The sequence below is a fragment of the Oncorhynchus kisutch genome, linkage group LG4 (genome assembly GCF_002021735.2).
Source record: "Oncorhynchus kisutch isolate 150728-3 linkage group LG4, Okis_V2, whole genome shotgun sequence".
NCBI lineage: Eukaryota > Metazoa > Chordata > Actinopteri > Salmoniformes > Salmonidae > Oncorhynchus > Oncorhynchus kisutch.
Window position 1 is genome coordinate 16,612,693 of NC_034177.2, and position 17,898 is coordinate 16,630,590.

Below are 17,898 nucleotides of genomic sequence, written 5' to 3' on the forward strand. Positions count from 1 at the left end.
AATGCATAACTTCAACCAGACCCCCTCTCACGTGCAGAGGATGGAACTGGTGGGGATTAACAGCTCGTGTTCTGTTGTAAATCAAAAGAAGATTCAGGTCTCCCTCTCCAAATTCACCAAAGGAATGTGTCTTTGTTTCAAGAGACTTTTCCCACTGAAACTCTAACACGTTCAAAAGCGAATACTGGAACAATATTTCTAACATAGAACATGGGGAATGGTCAGAGACAATCTATAGAACACCAATGTCATAGTGTTTGTTATTTTGTGGTGTCATTAAAAATGTTATGAAGGAAATACTGTAACTTGGAAAGTATACCCAATTCCATCCGATGTGTTGTGCATGTAATATGAAAAATGATTAAAGTATTTTTGTTAAGTGAGGGATTTGATTTTAGGATCCATAAGAGATAATTGATTTACATAAACTTTGACCCCTGGTTGAGGTCAGAGGGCGTGTCAGCCTGATGAAACCGCCCTTTCGAACAAACTGTATAAAATGATGGATAAAGAAATTAACATACTAGACCAGAGAGAAGTAGAGCTGCAGCTCACATTTAAAAGTGGTCTGAACTCTGAATCTCAGCACGAGGTAGAGACAAACTCACCTCCCGGACAATCACTGGTACGGCTGATTAGCTGTTTCAACTGTCCTAACGAAAGTGAATTTAAGTGGAACTATTCTACTACTCTGTTCAAACCATTGTATTACGCTACTCTCATCACCCCACTGGGAACCATCGACACGGCTGGCTAGCCTATCTTCAAAGAAGCATCTTCAGGGGCGAATGGAAGGAAAAACAATTCTGTAGTTATGTTCAGGACTACATGACAAGTCACCGGATACCGGACAACTACAGAGAAGAAAAACAGTAAAAGAGTTGTTGGAACCATTTTTTGGGACAATCAGAGCCTTACAAGTGTGCCGTGAAAAGGCCCAACCCCCATTCCAAGGCCCTGTCCAACGAGATAGATATGGAATTTCACTTAACATTCATGATTTCTTACTCAAAGAGGGCGGCGGTTCATGTGCAAAGTATATGATACAGTAAATGAGTAGTTTCTAAATGTACTAAGGTTAAGTGTCTCTGTCCCCCTCTGCCCCCCCCCCATCCCCATCTCTTTTGTAACAAGCAGCCATGTTGTTGTCATTCCACTAGGGACCTGTTTTTAACTTATGAAGTGTGTATGTTAATTCTGTATTACCATTTACTTAGCTTGTAAATAAATAAATAAACCAATTTGTGTAGTACTGAATCATGAGGCTCAGGTTTTTGCAGATACAAGGAGGTTACAACTGTTCAGAATGATGATATGATACAAGTTTATGATTAATAAGTTGACTATTTATAGATGTGATAGGTAAAGATCTTTAGAGTTTTATTCGGGAGATGGTAACTCTTTAAAGAACCACTCTCGTGGTGCCCCAGAACGTAATGAGTTAATTGTTACATGATTAATTTAATTGGATAACAATTAAACATATTTAGGTAATTAGATAAATAACAGTCTTCAGATTAATGTTAAAGTCAAGTCACGACAAGTTAGGAGGCTCACATTATAAAGAAGGTGCCCAGGAACTCATTATCCGACTGGCACAGGTATGATTACATAGCCAGACTACTAAATTAAGTAATGTAAACAAAGCTGCTATATCAGGACCTATATTGTTAATTGAAAGTCCTGTTATTTTATTCTGCAGGCTCTATCAGGCTGGCTAACTCCTTACCTCCACCGACTCAAACTTCACTGTCATTGACGGAGCAGACTGTTCAAGCTGTACCATATCTAAAAGAGCAGGGGAGAAAGATATGATTGAACAGCAATGCATGCTATTTACTGGTTCTGGATGTCTGCCTCAAGTGCGGTAAATTCAGGTCAATGTTATGGCAAAAGATGTACCAATACCTTCGAGGGGGTCGCGAGTCAAGCCCAGTTGGTTGATGATGTAACGTGGAATGTCCGTCTTGATGCCCTGGCCCTCTTTGGCATGACCCTCGGCTGCCTCCAGCAGATGATAGAACTCTTCCGGGTCAAATTCCTGCCAATTACATCCAAGGCCCATTAAATTAGATTGGATTAAGGTGAATAAAATCACCTAGCCATGAAAGAGCTTATTGGCAATGCAGTGGCTTAAAAACCTTCAATTCCCCAAGCAACAACAGATTAAGAGAGACGGCTTTCCATCGCTCTCAACAGAATCGCTCTCATTTTCAATCAGAATGAGACTTTCTCACCAGGCACTCGAGCAGCCTCGCCGGTCGGGATATGATGATGAGAATCTTCTTCACCAGCTGGGTGATGACGGATACCTCCTCGCTCTCAGAGCGATCGTACGCCTGAAATGCAAAGACAAAATGTTTTGGCTTTTTAACAGCATAACATGGAGATGATCAACTTTGTTGAAGACACAGAGATCAAAAAGAGAAAAGTCTATTTACATCTTTCACCATAGCAAGAACACAACCACATAGCATTAAAGCTAGCATACTATGTCCAAAACAATCTAGCTACATGCAGAATGATGACATAATGGATATCTTGCAGAGATAGGTCCTGTCCAGAAAGAAACCCTAGCCCAGGGGTATTCAACTCTTACCCTACAAGGTCCGGACCCTGCTGGTTTTCTGTTCCACCTGACAATTAATTACACCCATTGTCCCAGGTCTAAATCAGTCCCTTATTAGAGGAGAACAATGAAAAAAACGCAGTGGAACTGGCTTCGAGATCCAGAGTTGAGTTTGAGGGCGCTAGCCCTGACCCACTGGGGACACACTCGTTGAATCAGAGTTGTTTCCACGTCATTTCAATTAAATTCAATTTGAACCAATGTGGATCTGAGAGGACTGGATAAGTGTACATAATATGGCAATAATTCCACCCAAATGCCGAGGGGGAAGGAGCTAGCCGCTAGGGGTTGTTCATGGACAGGACCACACAGTGCAGTTTCTTTTCAAATCTCTTTGGTGCCTTCAAGGGAAGAAATTACACTTGTGCTTGTTAGAAAATACTTCAGTGGATGATCAATTCCAGGGAATAGATTCTTCTACAGTACACAAATCAGGAAGCCAATGGTTCTTAAGCCCTTACGCTATGCATCAGTATAGGAAACCCAATATAAACATTGTAATCATGTTCTAGTTCACGAGGATCAAGAGGCAGAATAGCATTGGTGATTGCTGCGGTGTCCTTTGAGGTCAGGGGCAAGTGTCTGGACAGCTGTCAGTGTACAGACACACACAAAAAGAGGACAACTAACTATTTACCACACATTACATTAAGTGAGTTTGGCTTCAAGGCAAACTGTCTGCTCAGGTTAGAGTGGTGAGAGCAACACTGAGTTTCAAATAAGGGCAGCTCTGCGGAAGAGAATGCTCTGAAGTCTTATCTAGATGAACCACCTAGACACAGCAAGAATGCAGTGACAACTCTTTTGAATTAAAGATGCAAAACAGGAAATATGTTGTGCATCATGGAAAGACGCCTCACTGGAAACAACCCCACGGGACCACATGAGATGGGCTCAGTCAGACTCATAAAAAATGAAACAAGCCAAAGCAATGAAGATGCATGTCTGAAGAAGGAAGCGAAAAGTAATATGTCCCCCTGAACAGATGGATAAAATGTGGCAACATGGGTATCCCCACAACAATGCGTCAGAGAGGACGTTACATTAAACAAGAATATTCCTCTTGCGTATTCCGAAAGCCCCCTGATTCAAACAGTGAGTCATCGTCGTTGAGTCTGCCTTGAATTAACATGGCACGGGTGACAAACTGCACTAATGAAACCACATAACTAACACTTCCCCCCCCCCCCCCCCCCAAAAAAAAAATACGTATCTATTCCTCAGGTTGACATATCCATACCGTAGTTTGAGGATATTTCGGTGCAAGAAAACTGGCCATGTCGATGGATCATTTATTTCACTGTATGGGAACACATTTATCATCTCAGCTGTGTCCCTGCCATGCCTGCTATCTGAAAGTACACACTGGCTGTCTACACAGGAGAAAGATGTTGCCATAGAAACAACCATTCTATCATAACAGTGATAAGACCATAGAATTAGAATACATTAGTAATTTAATAGGATCTATACGGATAAGAGAGTACAGATCAGTCGCACTACCAATTACGGGGAAATTTCCAAATCGATTGTGCACTTTAGGGCTTGAGACTGTCTGGCTAATCGTTTCTCTTGGCCCAGGCTCAATCAATTCCTCTTGATTTAGCGCTATCACATTTGGATGTTTAACTGATGAACAAGTAGTTCATTTATACCCAGCAGCACTAATATGGTAGGGTTGTCTCTACATGTATATGGACAGTTTAATGATGTTGATGCTTCCCTAGACAGACAGCAAAATCAATGAGGGGAGGAAGTGATGTAACAGGCAAAGTTCATTGTCAGTGTTGGCATGAGGCTTTGCTCACTCAGTCACTGTTAGTGAACAGTGAACCGAAGCTAAAGGACAGAAGCCAGAAGATCCCTCAGGAATTGTTTAAATGCCTTCAATTTTTCCCTCTGATGCCAGACTATGGTCTTTCTTTTTTCATTCCTTCGGTCTTAACCTTTGAGGAAAAACTCCATAACCTCTTTAGAAACGAATAAGGACAAACTATGAATATTTAACTTTAGACAGCTTAGTAAGTGAAAAAAGTAGCAGTAGAATCCTAAGCAAATCATGCAAATCATTAAACAATGGGTAGTCTGAGGTAACAGACTCAAGTGAGAGTTATCGGCTGATCACATTGTTGAATCTAAGATATCTATCAATATCATGGACAGTTATCGGTCAATCACATTGAGGAATCTAAGATTGATAACTATCACATTGCTAAACCCAGACACAAAGACATTTGTGGACATCCCACCTCGTGGAGCAGCTTCTCCAGTTTATCCTGCAACTCCACAAAGTAGCGCAAGGTGACCAGGCCCGTGTGGGACTTGTCCAGACAGTCTCGGACCAGCTCCACCAGCTGGTGCTGGATGAAGCCCAGTACGCCATCAGACAGTGGGAGGGTGCTTTCTGAGGAGCAGGCAGTCACGATATCCAGCAAGAGCTCCTCCATCTGCAGTGTGGCCTAAAGACAACACACATTCACAAACACACACCGAAGCACTTGTTACACAAGATCAGAGCGCATAAGTGTTCTGATTATTGCAAGTACAAACAGACATTGCCTCCTGTACAAAAAAGGGGGAGAAGACAACATGACATACCTTAGGAAAACGTTCTTTGTAAACATGGTTCATCATGATGACCTCATTATCGAATGAACCCATTGTTCTTGCGGGGCTACAACAGAAAAGGACATGAAGCTGGTCAATTTCTATTATTCCAATCCAACCAAATGGACTGACAGAGCTCGGCCGTTCTTATTGGGTGGGTGCAACCTTTTGAATAATGGCAAAAATTAATCATCCCACAAATATTTATTGTGGAAAAGTGACTGTGCAAAACATCTAAATCAACACGTTATTTTACTTGTTTTACTGTTACTTTAGATTTAAAAAAAATATATATATATTTTTTTTTAACTTCAGTATTAGGTAAGATAACAGCTAAGATCCTGTAAGTTATTGACCACATCTGTCTGGCCCATATATCCAACAAACAGGGCCTTAGTTTTCCCCTTTTCCTGCTTAAACTCATTGTCCAAGAGTTAGGGGGACAGAGCAGAAACCCCCCATCCACAGACCCATTCTGTTTTTTTTTTTGCCGTGAAAGAAGCCTCTGTTGCAGCAGATGGCAACCTGCCCACCACGCCCTGCAGCTGCTGCCTCAATCAGTTCCCTCCTTGATCAAGATCCCTGCAGCCTCATTTTATTTAAAACAAAAATAGGGTGCACTACTGGCAATACCGTTTACCTTGGTATGGGAAAGGGGATATATATTTAGTTGCACAAGTGAATGGATTCAATCAAAATGTGCCTTACGCATTTAACCGAACCCCTCTGAATCAGAGGTGCGGGGGGCTGCCTTAACGTCCACGTCATCAGTGCCCCTGGGAGCAGTTGTTGTTGTGGGGGGGGTTGTTGACTGCCTTGCCGGTTTAGGGATTAGAATGCTCATCAACCGCTAGGCTACTTGCCGCACGCTAGGCTACCTGGTACAGGAATGGTATGAACATCTGAATACCGCCCAACCCCAGTAGTGAGCTTAGCCAGAGGTCAACTTGAGGCGTGCTGAATATTGGCAAATGCAAAATACTTTGCTTTACTTTGAATAGAGGAATGACCACATTTGGGCTGAACACCCTTTGTCAATACTGGCAGCAGGGTTGGATTGCACAAAGCAGGATTGCTGGCTGGCTCCACTGTAAAACCTCCACTGACTCAAGTTTAGTCCACACCTAGGCTCTGTCTTGTTTTGGAAGTACCAATTTGCATGTAGTAACTTCCCATGTCTGACAATAAAACTCCACAAAAACAAACGTAAGGTGATGATGCATTAAATCTAATTTTGATGATATTGCACTTCATTATTATTGTTCCAAGGACGGCTCATTACAGTTCAGGCAAGGGGTAACTGCCAGCTACCTGAGGCTGTGGGAGCGAGGGCGCATGAACGGTGAGGGTCGCACTTCCTCGTCGGCCACATTCTCCGAGCTGAGGAAGTGCTTGAACAGGAAGTGGAGTTGGTCTTGAGTGGGCTGGTAGGGCAGCTGGTGCAGGCGCTCCTGGGAGGAGGAGGAGGACTGGAGAAAAAGAAGTGCATATCTTTCAAGGGTTCCATTGGTCTAGGTAAATGCCCACTCAAAAAAATCAACACATTATCCCACTGACATATGTAAGAGAACTGTGTTTGAAATCATATTTAAAAATTTCAAAAGCCAACACTTTATCCTGAAAGATGGAGGATCAGTATCATATTTAGGACAAGAAAACATATTTTTTCTTGCAGCTATTGAGGCTGAGCACATTCTTTTTGTTAATCTTTTTAGTCGATGAAAAGCACACACTGGCCACTTCTGGCAATCTGTCCAATTTTTCGCCCCATGAGTCCTGAATAGCAGTGATGTCCCTTTTCTGCCTGCACATAAAGAGGTCACGGAGGACCTCTGACAGGCTTATTGTCCCAGTCTGACCTCGCCGCATGTGCCAGGTTTTACCTCATTAAACTCCCTAAAAGTGGAGGAACACACGGCCTGTTCTCATCTCACCATCTTTCTCCTACAGACCTTAGATTTTTCACATTGTCTCATGTCGTTGTCCTACTCTGTACTTTAGTTTATTAATTAGACCATGTCATGACATTGGCCTGGGGGGTAGGTTTATGACAGTCATAAATACCTCTTCCCCCCTTTTTCCTCTCTCTACCCTACTGATGTTACATTTGCAAAGCCCTTGGTTAACATAGAGATTCTGGGAACATCAGAAGGTGCGGGGGAAATTAACTATATTCTGGTAATCCGACCAATTGAACATATGCGGTGGTACTTAATGAATATGATGTCAGTTCGGTTGTCATCTGAGACATTGTCATCAATGATAAGATGACAAACTCTACAGTGGAAAGTCTACACATCAAAGTTATCGGATTCACATGGAATTGTTGTTCAATTTAAATGTTTGAATATGAAATTATTCGTGATGGGATGAAATGTGATTTTAGCTTCTAAAATGTGAGATTTGGGTTCTCTTAAGATAGGGCTCTACTCAATCAGTGGCCCGCCCCTGTGAAGGGACATGTGCTATAAAACTTTTCAAACACGCCCTCATCTCCCTTGACGACAATATAACCTCCTGTTTAGAGGACGACGGTCCAATGTCAGAATGGTTCAGATAATAACTACAGAACGAAGCCAACATCAGCGTGAGCTTTGGTTGCGAATGGTATGAACTTTGAACTCTTATTCACTACAGAAGTGATACCTCCTAACCGTTGAGTTAGCAACAGCCGCTGCAAACAAGGGTTCGGGAGGAACAGACAGAGTATCCCGTCTACCGCACAATGACGTTACTACAACGTATTCAATTTACCAGCAGAGACATTCTTCAAAGGACACAGGACTCGGTTGGGTAACACGGCCTTCCATCTACCACCAACCTACCGAAGCGCAGCTCAGAGTAAATATTTATTGCATTTTCCTTTTCCAAATGGGAAGTAATTTAGAATGCATAAGATACTGTATTTACAATAGCACAGCTTCGCCCTTTGTTCCTCAGTCTTCCCGCTCTTTCACTCAAACCCAGCCCCTTTTCTTTTGTGTAACCAGCTGTCATATCTGTTCCAACATTAGGGACATTTTCCTTTATGACGTAATTTGTAATCAAGTTATGATTGAATTATGTGTATGTGTAATTCTGTGTGATTAGTTAGGTATTTAGTAAATAAATAATTAAACCCAATTTTGTATTGCTAGTTCAACTTGTTAGCCAGGGTTCGTGCAGATAACCAAGAATTTACAACTTTCAGATGAGACTGAATTAAGATGACGATTAATATAGACTGCTATTGATGTAAAATATTACAAGGTCTTTAAGAGTTTATTCGGAAGATAACAGCTCTATAAATATTATTTTGTGGTGGCCGACTCTCTAGTTAATTACATTTACATGATTAGCTCAATCAGGTAATCTTAATTACAGATAAATTATTTTATAGAATAGCATGTCATATCACTTAATCCGGCATAGCCAAAGACATGACAACCATTTTTTTTAAACGAGCACACACAACTTGAAAAAGCCATACATACGAGTAAAATCATGGAGGATAACAAAGTCTGGGACTTATTTCCATTGTGGTCCTCTTGAGACAAGATGGCTAGATATAGTGTCACGCAGGACATTTAGAGGGGAAAAGGAACCAAGTTAGTCTGTCAGAAACATGGATGCTGGTGGATTTGTGAGCAGAGGAGTTTGTGTTTAGGGTTTGTTGAGACATATGAAGAGCAGAGTCCTAATCTCTCATCAGTCACAATAGAGCAGTGGTCCTCCCCTTCCTTGGAGGAGGAGACTCCACTGCTATACAGCCCCCACACTTTCTCTCATATAGAATACTTACACAACTTATTCTGATGATTATGTTAATGCATTAACAATATTCACAGGGTAAGAAAAATATAAGATGAGGGCATTTGAGTGCGAACCACTAAGACACCAGACCATTGATAACGCTCTTCAAAAGCATCAAATCATATTACGAGCACAAATATAGAACATTAGCCCTTCACGTCACACTTAATATATGCATGTTCTATGGACATTATCCACCACAGGCTAGGAGTCAAACATGATGGCTCATTCAGACAGATGATGATTCCAGTCAGGATTTGTCCTGTCTGGTCACATGGTCAGTGTACATACATCGTCTCTGTCAGCCTCAGATGTATACTGTATATTATCTTGTTTAATGGTGTGGTGTTGTGTAACTGCAGTTTCATATGGCCCCTGTGGGAGTGGAGTGGGGTTAGGTTTAGAGACTTACAGAGACGGTAGAGCTGGGGGGATTGGTTCCGTAGCCGGAAGAGGGGAGGGACGCCAGCGACCATCTTCTGCCTTCCGTTCTGGTGAAAAAAAGACACATGCATTGTTATGTAACCTTTTATATTTACATATCATATCCCAAACTCCCTTATAACACATTATGTCGTCCCCGCACTACAACGCTTTGTGGTGTCTTGTTATTACTTTGTTGTTCATGTAATATACATTGAGGGATTATGTTATGTGTAACCAATATGCACATGTCACAGTGTATCTGGGCTGAAGAATTAAAAGGGGATTTTATATTTTGGTTTGAGGAAATGTGGTTATCAATTTAAAGCTGGGCATGAGAAAAGCATGAAGGACAATAGGATAAGCGAAAGAAGTACCTGTCAGTGCGAGCCATGTGGCGGAGGTCACAGCAGCAGGAGAAGCAGGAGAGAGATGGTGAACATTTTGAACTGTTACATCTCTCTACAGTCTCATGCTTAGACCAAATATGACTGTGATAGTGAGCCACTGACCTGTGACATTTCATTTGACATATGAAGTCTGACACAATTGGCTTATGTGTCAGTCTTAATTTGTCTAGCCCAACACCAATTTAAAGAGCAAAGAAATGTGCATAGCACTTTCATTCTTTCTACTGTAATCACCAGGGATATGGGTCACTGACATTAGAAGGGGCTCTAGTCCAGTGGAGTTCTTTTTCAGCCCATTTCCAGAGACTTTATATAAAACCATGTATTTTCCAATCACATCTGAGTTAAGAAAAATCACATCTCTAGATTTGCATAACCAATAATGTGATGTGCCTTTATTCTAAATCAGAGGAATCTAAGTGTTTACAGGTTGCACTGGAAAATCCAGGGTGGTGAATAAAAGGATGTTGAGTAACTGCGAGCACACTGCTGGCCAAATGTGGTTTTGAAGAGGATCGGATGAAAGCCTACTTAAAGCAAATCGCTCCAGCTTAAAGGATTGAGCAGTTCTTGGTTGAACGTTACGACAACCGCTATCAAACGCATTGTAAAGACATCAACGCACTTCAATCAACAGTCATTGACTTTATATTTATACATCGTTGCACACACACACACACAGTGAATGGTGTGAATGGTCCTGGTGCACCAAAAAAAAAATGTGTCGAGGGAAGCCAGTCTGGATTTGACTGCACTCCAACCACATCACATCGAGAGCAATACTGACAGAATTACTTAAATTCTTGCATTTCTTTGTTTTGTTGTCCTCCGGTGGCTAGCTAGCCAGCTAAAATGGTCCCTTTCCTAAATGAGCAATGATTGGAGATAAGGATTTGGACTTGTAGTTTTACTTAATTCTCCATACTGGCCAATGATTATAATGGTGATTCTGAGCCAACCATAAATTCATACATTGTGCCCCTGGCCTGAGAGGATGGAAGTGCAATATGCACAGTAGCTAGATGGGGAAGGCTAATGTTAACTACAGTGGTGTAAAGTACTTAAGTAAAAATACTTTAAAGTACTACCTAAGTCATTTTTTTCAGTATCTGTACTTTACTATTTATATTTTTGACAAGTTTTACTTCACTACATTCCTAAAGAAAATAATCTAATTTTTAATCCATACTTTTTCCCCTCACACCTAAAAGTACTCCTTACATTTTTAATGCTAAGCAGGACAGGGAAATGGTCTGATTCACACACTTATCAAGAGAACATCCCTGGTCATCCCTACTGCTTCTGATCTGACAGATTCACTAAACACAAATGCTTCATTTGTAAATAATATGAGTGTCGGAGTATGCCCCTTGCTATCTGTAAATAATATGAGTGTCGGAGTATGCCCCTTGCTATCTGTAAATAATATGAGTGTCGGAGTATGCCCCTTGCTATCTGTAAATAATATGAGTGTCGGAGTATGCCCCTTGCTATCTGTAAATAATATGAGTGTCGGAGTATGCCCCTTGCTATCTGTAAATAATATGAGTGTCGGAGTATGCCCCTTGCTATCTGTAAATAATATGAGTGTCGGAGTATGCCCCTTGCTATCTGTAAATAATATGAGTGTCGGAGTATGCCCCTTGCTATCTGTAAATAAATAAAAAACAAGAACATTGTGCTGTCTGGTTTGCTTAATAAGGAATTTGCAATGATTTATACTTTTACTTTTGATAAATAAAAGTTTTATCAATTACATTTACATTTGATACTTAAGTATATTTATAACCAAATACTTTTAGACTTCTACTCAAGTAGTATTTTACTGGCTGACTTTCACTTGAGTCATTTTCTATTAAGGTATCTTTACTTTTACTCAAGTATAACAATTGAGTACATTTCCACCACTGGTTAACTAGCTAAAGTTGCCTATGAAAGGAAATTAGGCTAGCAAGCAAGCAAGCAAGCAAGCAAGCATTTTAGCCAGGTAGCCTTGGACAAAAAATAAAAGCATGTACTGTATGACAGAGTCATAGACTGTTTTGTCAACATGGAAGAGAGGAGGATGGCATTGGTGTTTCTCTACAAGTAGGGTGAGTATATATATCACGGTCACAAGGCATATGAACCAACAAGTTATAGAGCAAATGTAATTATCACAACAAATACAGCACGAGTCAAAAGTTTGGACAGACCTACTCATTCAAGGGTTTTCTTTATTTTTGACTCTTTTCTACTTTGTAGACATCAAACCTATGAAATAACACATATGGAATAATTTAGTAACCAAAAGAGTGTTAAACAAATCTAAATATATTTTATATTTGAGATTCTTCAAAGTAGACACCCTTTGCCTTGACAGCTTTGCACACTCTTGGCATTTTCTCAACCAGCTTCATGAGGTAGTCACCTGGAATCCATTTCAATTAACAGGTGTGCCTTGTTAAAAAAGTGAATGTATTTGAGCCTATCAGTTATGTTGTGACAAGCTAGGGGTGGTATCCACAAGATAGCCCTATTTGGCAAAAAGACCAAGTCCATATTATGGCAAGAACAGGTCAAATAAACAATGAGAAACGACAGTCCATTATGACTTTAAGACATGAAGGTCAATGCAGAAAATTTCAAGAACTTTGAAAGTTTCTTCAAGTGCAGTTGCAAAAACCATCAAGCACTGTGATGAAACTGGCTCTCATGAGTGTGTATTCATGGGCCGCCACAGGAAAGGAAGACACAGAGTTACCAATGCTGCAGAGGATAATTTCATTAGAGGTACCAGCCTCAGCAATTGCAGCCTAAATAAATGCTTCAAGGAGTTCAAGTAACAGACACATCTCAACATCAACTATTCAGAGGAGACTGTGTGAATCAGGCCTTCGTGGTTGAATTGCTGCAAAGAAACCACTAATAAAGAACACCAATACGAAGAAGAGACTTGCTGGGCCAAGAAACGCAAGCAATGGACATTAGGCCCCTGGAAATCTATCCTTTGGTGTGATGGTGCTTCTCTGGTGACACTGTCAGTGATTTGTTGAGAATTCAAGGCACACTTAACCAGCATGGCTACCAAGGCATTCTGCAGCAATACGCCATCCCATCTGGTTTGCGCTTAGTGGGACTATAATTTGTTTTTGAACAGGACAATGACCCAAAACACACACGCAGGCTGTTTAATGGCTATTTGACCAAGGAGAGTGATGGAGTGCTCCATCAGATGACCTGGCCTACACAATCACCCGATCACAACCCAAATGAGATGGTTCGGGATGAGTTGAACCGCAAAGTGAAGGAGAAGCAGCTAATAAGTGCTCAGCATGTGTGGGAACTCCTTCAAGACTGTTGGAAAAGCATTCCTCATGAAGCTGGTTGAGAGAATGCCAAGAGTGTGCAAAGCTGTCATCAAGGGAAAGGATGGCTACATTGAAGAATCTAAAATCTATTTTGATTTGTTTAACACTTTTTTGGTTTCTACATGATTCCATGTGTTATGTCATAGTTGTGATGTCTTCACTATTATTCTACAATGTAGAAAATAGTAAAAATAAAGAAAAACCCTTGAATGAGTAGGTGTGTCCAAACCTTTGACTGGTACTGTATCTTGTGATATGGCTTTTTTTTTCCTGGATTGGCTTCCCCAGTGATTTTACCCACGCACCACTACTGCACACACTCAGCTATATCAATGTTTACTGCTGTATAGACCCACACTGGACCGGAAAACCTCTTGCTGTGAGGTTAGCAGATTGGTTGAAAATGGTTAAAATGCTACTATCCAGAGTGACTTACAGTATAGTTAATGCATTCGTCTTAAGGTTGCTATGAGAAAATAAAACATATCACAATCATAGTAAGTAAAATGTTCCTCAATAAAGCATCTATCAACAAAGTTAGTGCTAGTCAGAAAAGACAAGCGTGGGTGTTAGTGTTGTGCAGTATACTTTCCTAACTTTAGGGGGAATCTTGTTCCACCATTTGGGTGCCAGGACAGAGAAGAGCATTGAGTGTGACATCATTGCATTGAGTGTGACATCCTTTCTAAACCCACATTAAAATGGCAAAAGGGACGCGAGCAAGCAAACGCTGAAGGGGGGGAATTAGAGGAGCCGACTGTTTCTCGACCTCTTGTGCGTGCAACGACACTGGTCGCTCCATCAATAATGAAACGCTTTTCTGTGTTTGATTAACGTAAATGGTTTTCAAGGAATGAGGACCAGGTGCAAGAGTGGTGGAGAAAGACTGGTCTACTACTCTAGAGTAAGTATGATCTGAAAGTAGAGGAAAATGGCCCTTAGAATTCATAAACACCCACACAAATAAACATCCAGAGCTTAAGTGTAGCAGGGTACCAAAATACCTGCGAGCGAATGGGAAGTTGAGGGAGGCACAGGTGGATACATTCCGGGGGCTGTCTAGAGGACTGCTTGCAGCTGAAAAAAAACAAGGGATGATTACCATCATTACATTACATTACATTAAGCTTGGATAACAAGAATAAGTCATTCAAGCTTTGTAGAAAACCCCTTTTTTCAAATATTTTGAATAACGATGAAGCAACCTCTATGGAGGGAGGCACGTCTCAGCTACTCCAAGTAGCTAGACTAAATAAAATCTCACATAGGTCTGGTGTAGGGTGCCAAACAAAGCAGCAGTTATCATCAAAGGCCATTAATCGAGAGGAGTCTATGTGCAGTTGTAAAGTAGAATTTGGTTTGTCTTTAATGGTGACTGGATTGTTTTGTACTCAAGACACAAAAGTTCATTAACATGCGAGCTGTTTGATGCCAATAAAGCAACTGTAAACGAAATGAATGTTTAATTGTGCCACCTAATAAGATAAGCCTCAACATAATTGAACTTGAAAGAGTGTCTGCACATCTCTGACATGTAGGCCCTAGTACAGAAATCTATTCATAGGGTGCACCTGCTTGACAACTAGGAGTGATATACACTCCCATTGATTCAAATGCTGAGGGGAACACAAAACCAACCACTTTACTGAAGAGACAACTTTAGACAACTAACTTTTTTTCCCCCCTGCCCAATAAGATTTATTTCTCTTCCTTTCTACAATCAGCACAGCATAAATCTACAAAAACTTTTAGGCCCAAACGGTTAGTGTGACAAATCTAAAATATTGATATTTGCAGTAAAGGAGTTGGTTTTTCTGCTATGTCGTAGTAGTACAGCGAACTCTGAAACATTCAACCGTGTCAATGGGAGGGCATAGGTCTACCTAGTGTAGTGCAGGCCCCAAAAATAATACGTTGGAGTCAAACTTCTGTTCCTGTGATGGTTTATATGCTTCTTACCAGTGTGGACGGAGAGTGGGGAGAGAGGGCGTGACAGAGTGGGAGATGGTGTCCCCACGCCAAGACTCTTCCTGTTGCTGCTCCGGCAACTGTGAAACACAAACAGGAACAGAGATGTCAGTCACCAACTACAACAAAACACTTAAGTCAACCATCTTGCAGTGCTTAAAAAACACGTGTTTTTTAGTTCCGCTTTGTAAATAACAATGGGAATAGTTCAAGACACTTTGAGAAAATAAACTTTGACATATGATTAGATCACCTCTGTTATGCAACCTTCAGGCTAACCAGGCTGCAAAAACTGAGCATTTGTAGCCCAAATCCAGAAGTCATGAACTACTAGCAGGCTGGACACCTACACAGAAGGGAAGAGCAGCACTGAGAGAAAAATATTTTATGGAAAAAAGGAGGACAGAAGCATCCACGCACATTCTGTCCAGCCTTCAGTACCTGCAGAGAGCCTTACAGACTACTATTACAGATTGCAATAGGACTAGAGGCACACACCTATTCCTTCGACTGAAACAAACCAGAGGCCAAAGAGCATTTACCCTCAACCAATATCACAACACCTAAATAATTGATGTGACCTACTCAAGGCCTTCATCCATCTACTGTAGTCAGTCTACCATTCTCACAGTCACTGCCATGCTATGCCCCATCAAACAGTGTTGGCATCGTGTTGTTGTTGACCTGCTGTGCCCGGAAACCTGATGACTAGAGACTGAAACTTGTGGGAATTAATTACAGGGCTGGAACACAACAGGACAGATTAATAACACATTTGTCAAACATGACAAAAAAGTGACACCATAAAAAGGTATTTAAGCACTACAAATATACCAGTATATGAATAGAGTGGAAAAAAGATCATCAAAAACAGGTTTGTTTCTATTCTGAAAGTGGCAAAGATGCGCTGCTTTTAAAGCATGTGAAAGGCAGCAACCAATACTTGCCATAAGCAACAGGACAGGACAGGTCATTGTAAAAAAACAAAAGGGGTGCTTGTGTATTTAATAGGTGTAGGGACAGTCGCCTAGGTCCTATGATGATCTTCAAAACTTCAATATAACCAAAAGCAACACAATTGCAAATGGCTTTTGTAAACTGTGAAGCAACAAAATATGAGGGGGGAAACATGCATTTCACTTTGAGTATTGGCCTTGTGTATCAACAGGAGAGACAGACACAGACAGTTTATTATAAATACTAGGAGTCAAGTGAATCATCTCCTGGATTTGAGCAGAAGGGGCCCAATAAGGGTCAATATAAAGGACATAATATGGTCACATGGTGACCAATAAGGAGTAGATACTAGATCTAGGATGGTTTGCACAGTATTGAACACAAAATGCCACGTGAAACAAGAATATGCTTATTCTGCATAGTATCATTGTTTTGAATCTCAGACTGTAGACAGTTTTTTTTAAATACCAATTTTGTTCCCTTCTCGTTATAAACAAACCTGCTTACAGACTTAAACACCTTTCCATAACTGTACTGTAGAAAACAAACATTCACAATCAGCACATTCACTAAGCACTGACCACGTTTACTTAGCTGCACCCTCTGAAACAAAAACTATTTGGATAAGACAGCGTATGACAACAATATCGAAAGCAAATTAATGAGCCAATGACGCGTCAACATCAGCTATTTTCATCAGTTACAATGTAACGAGAAAAGTTGTATTACATTGTTTCCGAAAGTGTGCAATGGACACAATGCAACAAAGTTGCGATCAATGTGTCCATCTGGGATGGAGTTCTGCACCATAGACGTGTTCTTTCAGAGACTTGTCTAAGAACGCCAGGAACAAGAAAAAAGCCTAAAAAATAACAATACAAACACATTAAAATGTAAACCATTTGTTTCCGTTGAGCTTGGCTAAATAGCTAATATCAACCTACCTTTTTGATCGTTTCAGCATCGCTCCTGATACAAAATGCAACTTGTTTTGGATTGGCACTGCGGTCCAGCAACTTGGATCCGACATAGTGGATGCTGTTTAGAACGAAAATAACGCAAATTCCGATCCAAAAGAACAAAGAATTCTAAACGGTAGATACAGGACCCCGGGTAGACCCTCCATCGCTGTGGAAGTCTTTTGTGTTGGAATAGTTAGCCAGTAAGATAGACTTACAACCTCATTCAACGAACTGCTTCATGATTGATGAAGCCAGCTTTCGGTTCCACCGTCGCTTTATTTTGTCTCATATCCAAGCACCTACATCTGTTGGTTAATTGTCCCTAGTTAGTGAACATGGGCTACTAACGCTCTCTTCTGCCAGTACTACATCGTTGGCTGATGTGGCCTACCATTCCCACACAGTAGCCTTCTACGACGCTGAAAACGAATTGTTGCGACGATGAGGTAGGTAATCGATGTAGTTGGGATATACCATAGTCGTTCATGCGAAGGGGGGGAAGGGGATAACCTCTTGAAAGCCCCCATTGGCCCTTATGCTACCAAAAGTGGTTCATGCCAATTTCTTCTTCTTCTCTGGTATATTGGCAATCACACAATGTAATGTGCATCCAGCCACCTTTATTTATTATTTTATTTTCCCTTTATTTAACCAGGTAAGCTAGTTGAGAACAAGTTGTCATTTACAACTGCGATGGCCAAAATAAAGAAAAGCAGTGCGACAGAAACAACAACACCGAGTTACACATGGAATAAACAAGTGTACAGTCAATAACTAGGGAAGGCCAGCCGACTAGAGCA

General features: G+C 40.9%; 1 protein-coding gene across 5 annotated transcripts in view; it reads right to left on the minus strand.

Moving 5' to 3' along the window:
- Positions 1-17,898, minus strand: part of LOC109889123 (microtubule-associated serine/threonine-protein kinase 3) — a 50,997-nt gene that overhangs the window by 19,369 nt on the left and 13,730 nt on the right. For 4 of the 5 annotated variants that reach the window (XM_020480324.2, XM_020480322.2, XM_031822522.1 and 1 more), the window contains 9 exons: positions 15,171-15,259; positions 14,216-14,288; positions 9,441-9,519; positions 6,548-6,705; positions 5,228-5,303; positions 4,879-5,088; positions 2,238-2,339; positions 1,909-2,041; positions 1,730-1,788 (listed from right to left, as the gene is read on the minus strand). In XM_020480324.2, coding sequence (XP_020335913.1) covers positions 1,730-1,788; positions 1,909-2,041; positions 2,238-2,339; positions 4,879-5,088; positions 5,228-5,303; positions 6,548-6,705; positions 9,441-9,519; positions 14,216-14,288; positions 15,171-15,259 — 979 coding nt within the window. Of the gene's footprint in view, positions 1-1,729; positions 1,789-1,908; positions 2,042-2,237; positions 2,340-4,878; positions 5,089-5,227; positions 5,304-6,547; positions 6,706-9,440; positions 9,520-14,215; positions 14,289-15,170; positions 15,260-17,080; positions 17,519-17,898 lie in introns of those variants that run through there. The other variant, XM_031822521.1, reaches the window with a different exon arrangement.